Here is a 9,055-nt window from a genome sequence, read left to right on the forward strand (position 1 = left end):
GCTGGGATTAAAGGCGTGCACCACCATGCCCGGCATTAGTTCCTTTTCTAGACTGCATTTAACAGTAGAAAAGGAAAGAAAAGTGGCTGGAGGCATCCTCAGTGTGGGTCCTCTACTTAACTTCGGCAGAGTCAAAGGTTGGCGATAAGGCAGCGCCCAAGTCTGCCTTGGGGACAGGCAGGACACACACGTGATGGCTGCAGGTGAGAGGGAACAGTGTCACCTGGAAATAAAAAAAGACTGGCTCAATGTGTAAGATCACTGGCTGCTCTTCCAGAGGACCTGAGTTCACTTCTCAGCACCCATGTGGCAGCTCACAACTGTCTGTAATTCCAGTTCCAGGGGATCTGATGCCCTTTGCTGGCCTCTGTGGATGCAGCATTGAAAAGCCATTGCACCTGGGGTTTACTCTGAAGTGATGGCCACTTAGCCTTGAAGTAATCTCTTGTAAATATCAGTGATTGTTTTCTGGAATGTATAGGGTTGCTCTTTCTTGGGAATTTCAGAACTTCAGCGTTACCTCAGTCATAAGACACTCCTGGAAAATCTGGGATTCTTAAAATGACTGCGTTCGCTTAGGTAATGGTTCCTCAAGACAACTCCTAGGTCTGATAAGATATTTTGGAATGCAGGAATTGCCTTGCTAAACTGCCGTTTGTGTAAGAATCAGTAAAAGGTGCCTCTGCAAAGCTGCTAGTGTTCATTCAGAACTGACCCCTCCTGCTGAGAAGCCTAAACCCATCTGTCACTGTCTCTTGATCGTCCCATGGAACCCATGCGGGCACCAGGCACGTGAGTGGTACACAGACATGCAAACAAAACTCTGATTTTTTTTAAAAAAAGATTTATTTATTATATATGTAAGTACACTGTAGCTGTCTTCAGACACTCCAGAAGAGGGCATCAGATCTCATTACAGATGGTTGTGAGCTACCATGTGGTTGCTGGGAATTGAACTCAGGACCTTCAGAAGAGCAGTCAGTGCTCTTAACCACTGAGCCATCTCTCCAGCCCCCTGATTTTTTTTTTTTTAACAAGCAGGTTGTCTGGGTGACGGTATCGCACGCCTTTAATCCCAGCATTCAGGGAAGCAGAGGCAAGCAGATCTCTGAGTTCGAGGCCAGCCTGGTCTACAGAGTGAGTTCCAGGACAGCCAGGGCTACACAGAGAAACCCTGTCTCCAAAAACCAAAGAGGGGGGAGAGAGGAGGAGAGAGGAGAGAGGGGGGAAGAGAGAGGGGAGAGAGGGGAGGAGAGAGGGGAGAGATGGGGGACAGAGGAGAGAGGGGGGCGAGAGGGGGGAGAGGGGAGGAGAGAGAGAAGGGTTAGTAATTTTAGAGACTTTCCCAGAACTATGGAGCAGTTTCAGTTTGGCAGGTGGTACTGTCTACCTGATGAGTTTTTCAGCCTGAATGATGCTTCCACCAAGGCATCAGCTGTGCTAAGGTCTGGGGGCCTGTTGCGGTTATCATACCCTGCTAACCCAACTAACCAATCTCATACCCTGCTAACCCAACTAACCAATCACCTTTTCTTTTTCTTTTTTTTCCCCCCTTTTTTATGTATTTGAGTACACTGTCTTCAGACACCAGAAGAGGGCATCAGATCCCATTACTGATGGTTGTGAGTCACCATGTGACTGCTGGGGATTGAGCTCAGGACCCCTGGAAGAGCAGTCAGTTCTCTTAACCGCTGAGCCATCTCTCTGGCCCCAACCTTTCCTTTTTAGACAAGTTATTACATAACTAGTCTGAACTCACTATTTAGACTAGGAGCCTCAAGTTAAAGAATACTCACCTGTCTCTACCTCTTGAGTGCTGGGACTAAAGGCGGGGCCGCCATGCCCGGCACCAATCTTTTCACAGTGTTTTTAGTTTTGTTTGGGAGGCAGTGTGGAGGATCAAGTCCAAGGCCTAAGCAGGCCCTCCACTGCCACGCTTCCTCCCTGCATGCATAGGTACAACACAGCCTTCAAAACCAAACTGTTTGAAGTCTGGCGCTACTAACTTAACAATTGTTTAAGTGTCTTACCTTCTCTGTTTCCTTCTCTGTAAGGTGGGCATGACCATAATATTACCCACCTCCTAAAGGTTGCCACGGTTAGATATGTGAAGTGCTGAGTCTGGCTGCCATGATCCAGTCCATTCCCCAGGCTCATCTTACCCAGGAGTCATTCCTGTGCCCCTGTAACAAATTGCATTTACTTAGTAAAGTGGTCTCCTTTTTTGTTTTGTGTTGCTGAGACAGGGTCTCAAGTAGCCCAGGCTGGCCTCAGTACAGCTGAAACTCACCTTGAACTTCTGATCCTCCCGTCTCGGCCTCCCAGATGATAAGGGTTACAAGCATGCACCACACTTGCTTCAGATCCCCTTGCCTTGTTTAAACCAGTTCAGAATTGTGTCTGCTGCTTGTACTCTGTGCGAACTGCTGACAATGTCCATTGTGTAAGCAGCCCGTAACACACCCGCGCCTCTGAACTGCCCTCGCTTCTGTCCATATCACAAATAAAACTGTGATGGCCTTCATGTCTGTCTCTTTAGATAAATGCACTAGCTTGCCAGAGGCATCTATCTGTAGTTAGCAGGAAATCACTACACCATTGGGTTTTATTTATGAGTTTGGTGCTAGAGTTTGACCCAATGCTCCCTTGCATGCAAACCTCTACCACTAAGCTACACCCAGCATCCTCTCTGATCTTAGTGTCTAAAATCTGACTCTTTCTTCCACTTTCTTTTTTTCTTTCATTTCTACAAGAATACAAGCCCTTTCTAAAGTGGAGAACAGAGAGAGTGACTATAACTGAGGTACAATAACAAACAGCTGTACAGCTGGCTTACACACAAACAGCTGGCACCCGTGACTCATGTCTATAATTTCAGTGCTTAGAAGGCAATGCAGGGGGATTGGCATGAGTTTGACAGTACCCTGAGCTACGTAGTGAGTTCCAGGGTTATAAGGTGATAGACTGCCTCAAAAACTCAAACCAACCGAACCAACAAAACAACCCCTCTTCTTGGGAAACTCCATTCCTATCATGGTCAATGACTGACTCTGTGATTTTTCAGATTGGAAAATCTGAAGAGATTGGATAGCTCCATGGACTGGGTACAGAACTTGCCTATCATGCTCAAGTCTCTGGGTTCCATCCTGGAACCTTTAAAAATGAGAAAGGGAAGCCTGGTGGAGGTGGCGCACGCCTTTAATCCCAGCACTTGTGAGGCAGAGGCAGGTGGATTTCTGAGTTTGAGGCCAGCCTGGTCTACAGAGTGAGTTCCAGGACAGCCAGGGCTACACAGAGAAACCCTGTCTCGAAACAAAACAAAGCAAACAAACAAACAAATAATTGAGAAGAAAGGGTGTGAAGTGCTGATAGCTGAGCAGTTGAAAACCTTTGTTACCTGCCAGGTGATGGTGGCACACACCTTAATCCTAGCACTCGGGAGAGAGACGCAGATCTCTGTGAATTTGAGGCCAGCCTGGTCTACAGAGTAAGTTCCAGGATAGCCAAGACTATATAATGAAAACCTATCACAAACAACTTTGCTCCTCTTGTAGAGGGATCAGGGTTTGGTACTTCATAACCACTGATAACTCTAGTTCCAGGGGATTCTACATCTCTGACCTTTGCTAACAACTCATGTGCACACACCCAATGCGCATACCTGGAAACACGCATACACATAATTTTCTTTGTAGTTCTTAAGGTTCTTAAGGAGAAAGAAAAATCTTACGGGTCTGGAAAAATGACTCTAAGGATAAAACCACTTGTTGCTCTTGCAGAGAACCACAGTTCTAATCCCAGATCGGACATCTTCTGGCTGTCCTGGGCACAGGCACACAAGGGGTCCAAAGACATACATCTAAATATGGAGAGAGAGAGAGAGAGAGAATAAAAACAAGTCTTTTAAAAGAAAACAGGCTTCAAAACCTAGACAGTGTAAACGAGTTTGGTGTCCTCTTGTGCATTTGTGTAAGGCTGTGATAGTGACCCATGGGAAAGAGGTCATACCCTACTGTAGGATTGCTTGCAATCATTGGAATCCACTGGTGTAGGACGCTGAAATGGGTTACAAAGACTGGGTTCTCCCCCTCCCTGGAAATATGCAGTTCTTCTCATCAATCTCTTTCAAATTGTGTGAAGGCCGTCCACGTGAAATGACCACGCACGCTGGGTCCTTCACTTGTAGGGTTTTTGCTCTCAGTGGACCCGCCTCCTCCGCGCCTGCCATTTCACTTTGGCGCCATCTGGCGCCCGTCGTATTAGGCTTTCTGTTCCAATGTCTTTCCCAGATTGAATTTGTACGTGTCCCTTTAAGAAGTTTCGCCTGGGCGGAAGAACTCGAGGGCACAGAAGGAGAAAAACTCCCTTCAGATTGGTCCAGGCCGGAGAAGGGGCGGGCCGTAGCTAAAATTCACGGATATGACTGGGTCCTCCTCCGGCTCCGCCCCGGGAACGCAGCGAGAAGCCGTGATTGGTCGGAACTCTGGAGGCGGCTCCGAGCGCTGCGCGGGGTCCGCTCCCGCGCGGGTAGGACTAGTGGGCGGAATGTCCACGGCTGGTGACGGCGAGCGCGGTAGTGTGGGACAAGAAGACTCTGCTGCTGCCCGCCCGTTCAGATTCAGTCCGGAGCCCACGCTTGAGGACATGTAAGCAGTCCTTGTCCGTCCTCGGATGGAGAAACTAACCTTTTTGTGGTAATGTGGAGGGTCCCTCCACGTGGTCCACAAGAACAACACGTCCGAGTCCATCCTGGCCCGCCTGGCTGACCTCTGGAGAGCCAAGCTAAATAAACATTATGTGCACAGTGCACACTTGAGGCCGGGGAAATTGGGTGACGCCCCCGGGCATGTTAAGTATCAATCTTTAATACAACCTTGGAGAGATAACAGAGGTCTGATAGTACCTCTGCACCCCAGGAGAGATGGGTAGTTGGACAGGGGAAGCTGAAGTGTAGAATTCTTTTTTCTTGCAGAATGTCAAGGAAGGCCCCAGTGGGCAGTGTCTCAAAACTGCATCCTGTGAGTTAGTTAGACCTAGGTGTGTGGAGATAGGGGCGTTAAGGTGGAATACCGGAAGAAGTAGCAGTAGGAAAATGGAATAATAAAGGGTGTTGCTTAATTTGGCTTGAGGTTAAAATCTGTACAGGGGCACGTTCATTTCCAGATGATAAGAAAGTCTTAGCCGGGCAGTGGTAGCACACGCCTTTAGTCCCAGCACTTGGGAGGCAGAAGCAGGTGGATTTCTGAGTTTGAGGCCAGCCTGGTCTACAGAGTGAGTTCTAGAACAGCCAGGGCTACACAGAGAAACCCTGTCTTGAACACCCCCCCCCCCCCCAAAGAAAGGCTTGTTAGGGCTGGAGAGATGGCTCAGTGGTTAAGAGCACTGACTGCTCTTCCAGAGGTCCTGAGTTCATGAGTTCAATTCCCAGCAACCACATACATGGTGGCTCACAACCATCTGTAATGGGATCTGATGCCCTCTTCTGGCGTATCTAAGAAGAGTGACAGTGTACTCACAAACGTAAAATAGGTAAATAAATCTTTAAAAAAAGGTCTTGTTAAAAGTTAGTAACGTAAGGACATCCAAGACGTTTGACTGTAGGAGTCCCATGCCCCTTCTAGATGTATGCCAGGCACCTGCGTCTTGTCCTCTAACCCTGAGACTTGAACCTCCACCCCTTTACTTTATTCCAGCCGACGCCTCCATGCAGAGTTTGCAGCTGAGCGGGACTGGGAGCAGTTCCACCAGCCTCGGAACCTGCTGCTAGCCTTGGTGGGAGAAGTGGGCGAGCTGGCAGAACTCTTGTGAGTAGATGGAGTCTTCCTGGAAGAGGCTGTCTGGGGTTGGGGAAACAATGTATTTTAGCCTCAAAAACTGTGGTTGGTTTTATTTTCCTTACTGCTGTATTCTGTGCTGCTGCTAGGGATACAGAGATGACAGACGGGTCCCAGCCCTGGTGGGTGCTGGCGACAGTTTCCAGGGAGAGGGAAATGTAGAAACAGTGAGGCAGACCTAGGTCTAAGAAGAACAGTTGTCAGCAGGGCTGTGGTGGTGCACGACTTTAATCCAGTATGCAAAAGGCAGGCAGGTGGATATGTAACTTTGAGGCCAGCCTGCTCTACAGCATGAGTTTTATGACAGCCAGGGGTACACAGAGAGACCCTGTCTCAAAGGAAAAAAGAAGGTATATGGGGACGGGGGTGGTGAACAGTTGTCACCAGCATTTTACCTCTGTGTAAGGCTGAAATACAGAATTTTAAAAGGTGGCCTGCCAGACAGGGAACTTCCTTTACAGAGGCAGTGCAGGGGCTGCTGAGATGTCTCAGTGCTGATGAGCACTTCCTGCTCTTGCAGAAGAGCTGAGTCAGTTCCCAGCACCCCTGTGCCAGGTCACAACCTCCCATAACTCCAGGTTCAGGGGATCTGACACTTTTCTAGCCTTAAAGACTCCTGCATATACATAGTACACATGCAAACGTGTGCTTACATATGTCTGCAGAATAAATAAATCTGTTTTGTTTTGTTTTATTTTTAAATAGGAGAGAAAGGGCAAGTTAAATTCTGGGAGAATTCAGAATTATCTTTCCCAAGAAAGAGGGAGGATTTTGTATCTGTTTTTGTTTTCTGTATGCCCTAAGTATCTGGCCCATCATAGGCACGATGTAGAAGACGGAACTGTGGAAGGTAGGGCAAGAGGCAAATCCAGGTTGATAAGACTGGAGTTAGGTGATAGAGTTCAGGCAGAAAGCCTCATCTAACCTGAGAAGCAGAAAGATATCGGGGCTTGCAGGGCAGATTGGACGCCTGAGAGAATGGATTAGAGCAGGCTAGTGAACAGGCTGGTGTGGACCTAAACATGGGCAGTCGTTGTAGGATGAAGAGTAGAGGGCATACAAGATGCATCTGAGGGTGGTCCATCACTTCTTTACAGATGTATTAGCATCGGTTGTGTGCCAGGTCATCTGGAAACAGGCTGGGACCTTGGACCAGACTGCCTCCATTCCTGGTGGAAGGAGACTGATAGCACAATTTTAAGTGACCTAGAACTGTGACAAGGATTAAGGGGAAATCAAGTCAAATGTGGTGGTGTGTGATGTGACCCCAGGGCTTGAGAGGCAGAGGCTGGGGGATTACGTGTTCATCCTTGGCCACATAGAGACTCTGAAACCTGAGCTATGTAAGAGCCTGTCTTGGGATTGGAAGGGGAGAATAACACAAGATGAGAAAGTAAGTTTCTGAGATGGCAACCTCTGAATTGAAACCTAAGTATTAAGAACGGGAAATCTAGGAGGATGGGGTGGGGGGATTACTCACAGTAGAAGGAACAGTGACCACAAACAGGAGAGATAATCAGGCTTGTAGGAGAGGGATGGGGGGAGGGAGGAGCTAACAGGAAGGTGAGTGCCCGCACTGACTCGGGTCTGGGGTTCAGTTTGGAGTGACAGCAGCTAGGGCCAGTGAAAAATAGACTTGGACCTCGGAGTGTCTCAGCAAGTGTTCTCTTGGTTACTCACGTAGCTTAGGTAGAGTCATGGGGGTCTGGCTGTTATCTGTTAAAGTCTCTTTCCCAGACGGGCTTGGTGGCACACGCCTTTAGTCCCAGCACTTGGGAGGCAGAGGCAGGTGGATTTCTGAGTTCGAGGCCAGCTTGGTCTACAGAGTGAGTTCCAGGACAGCCAGGGCTACACAGAGAAACCCTGTCTCGGAAAAAAAAAAGTCTCTTTCCCACCTGGCTCTACTTTCCCACCTGGCTCTACTCAGGGCCTGGGCGAGTACATTGTTCTTGGAGGGATTTTCTGAGCTGTGGTGGTTTGAAACTATAGACAGGCCCACTAAACTAGCAGGCTTGTGTGTCTGTCCTGTTCTCTTTCCAGCCAGTGGAAGTCTGATGCAGAGCCTGGTCCTCAAGCATGGCCACCAAAGGAGAGAGCAGCCCTTCAGGAGGAGCTTAGCGATGTCCTCATCTACCTGGTAGCATTAGCAGCCCGCTGCCATGTGGATTTACCTCAAGCAGTAATCTCCAAAATGGACACCAACCGCCAACGTTACCCAGTCCACCTGTCCCGAGGTTCTGCCTGCAAGTACACTGACTTGCCCCGTGGGACCATCTCTGAAAACCAGGCTGAGGGGGCTGGAGACCCTGCCTCGGAGCTGAGAGACCAGGCTTCCACATAGAAACGTGGTGCTAATCTGGCCTTATTAAGTCTCGGCCCAAGTGTTTTCTCTCTCAATAAAATGACTTAAGGCAACAACATCTCGATTTTTCTTCAGTAGCTAGACAGAATATCTCAAATCCTGCAGAGAAGCAGGGCTCTGTCCAGTGTAACTAATAGCTGCTGTTTTCAACTTAAAACTTGCAGAAGAGAGTAGGAAGTAAGTATGGGATACAAGTCTTAGAGTACAGAATACAGCTTCCTTTCCTTGGCCCCTTTCTACAAGTAAAGACCACCCCCCTCTCTTCCCTGGCCAGGGCCAATTTCTTATCCTCCTTTACAGCCAGATGGTGTTGAATGCACAGTTTATGTGGTGTGTGGGCACATTATTTCCCAACAACACCTAAGACTGCCTCCCAAAAAGCGAGGTCCTGCAGAGAAACCAGTGGTAGTGACGAGTTGATTGTCTGCCTCCTCTGATGACCCTTCATGCCTTCCCAGGTAAAAGAATTTATCCGATTAAAAATGGCTTAGTTTGAGGCTGGAGAGGTGGCTCAGTCGGTGAGAGCATTAGCCACGCCCTGAGATCCTGTGTTCAAATCCCAGCACCCATATGGTGGCTCACACCCATCTGTAGTGGGATCTGATGCCCTCTCCTGGCACACAGGTATAAATGTAGACAGAGCACTCATACACTAAATCTTTTTTTAAAAGGCTGAGTTTCACATTTCCACCCCACTCTGAATATGGTAACAGTCACTTCTGTGCCCTGCCTTGTCTCCGGAGCTCCAGCTCCTTTTCCTTCACCTAGACAAATCTGAAAACATGACTTCTGGAACTAGAGAGTGCCCAACAGGTATGTGTACTTGCTGCCTCTTTTCTTTTCTTTCTTTGTCTGTTTG

At 48.4% G+C, this 9,055-nt stretch overlaps 1 protein-coding gene across 1 annotated transcript; it reads left to right on the plus strand.

Moving 5' to 3' along the window:
* Nucleotides 1-4,465: 4,465 nt before the first annotated feature.
* Dctpp1 (dCTP pyrophosphatase 1) lies at nt 4,466-8,252 on the plus strand. The gene is made up of 3 exons (XM_021168561.3): nt 4,466-4,646; nt 5,694-5,804; nt 7,875-8,252. Exons 1-3 carry the CDS (start codon nt 4,546-4,548, stop codon nt 8,173-8,175), a joined length of 513 nt encoding a protein of 170 aa, XP_021024220.1. The 5' UTR covers nt 4,466-4,545; the 3' UTR covers nt 8,176-8,252.
* Nucleotides 8,253-9,055: the final 803 nt, after the last annotated feature.

The sequence above is a fragment of the Mus caroli genome, unplaced genomic scaffold (assembly GCF_978045245.1).
Source record: "Mus caroli unplaced genomic scaffold, Mus_caroli_1 scaffold_8, whole genome shotgun sequence".
NCBI classification, from domain to species: Eukaryota; Metazoa; Chordata; class Mammalia; order Rodentia; family Muridae; genus Mus; species Mus caroli.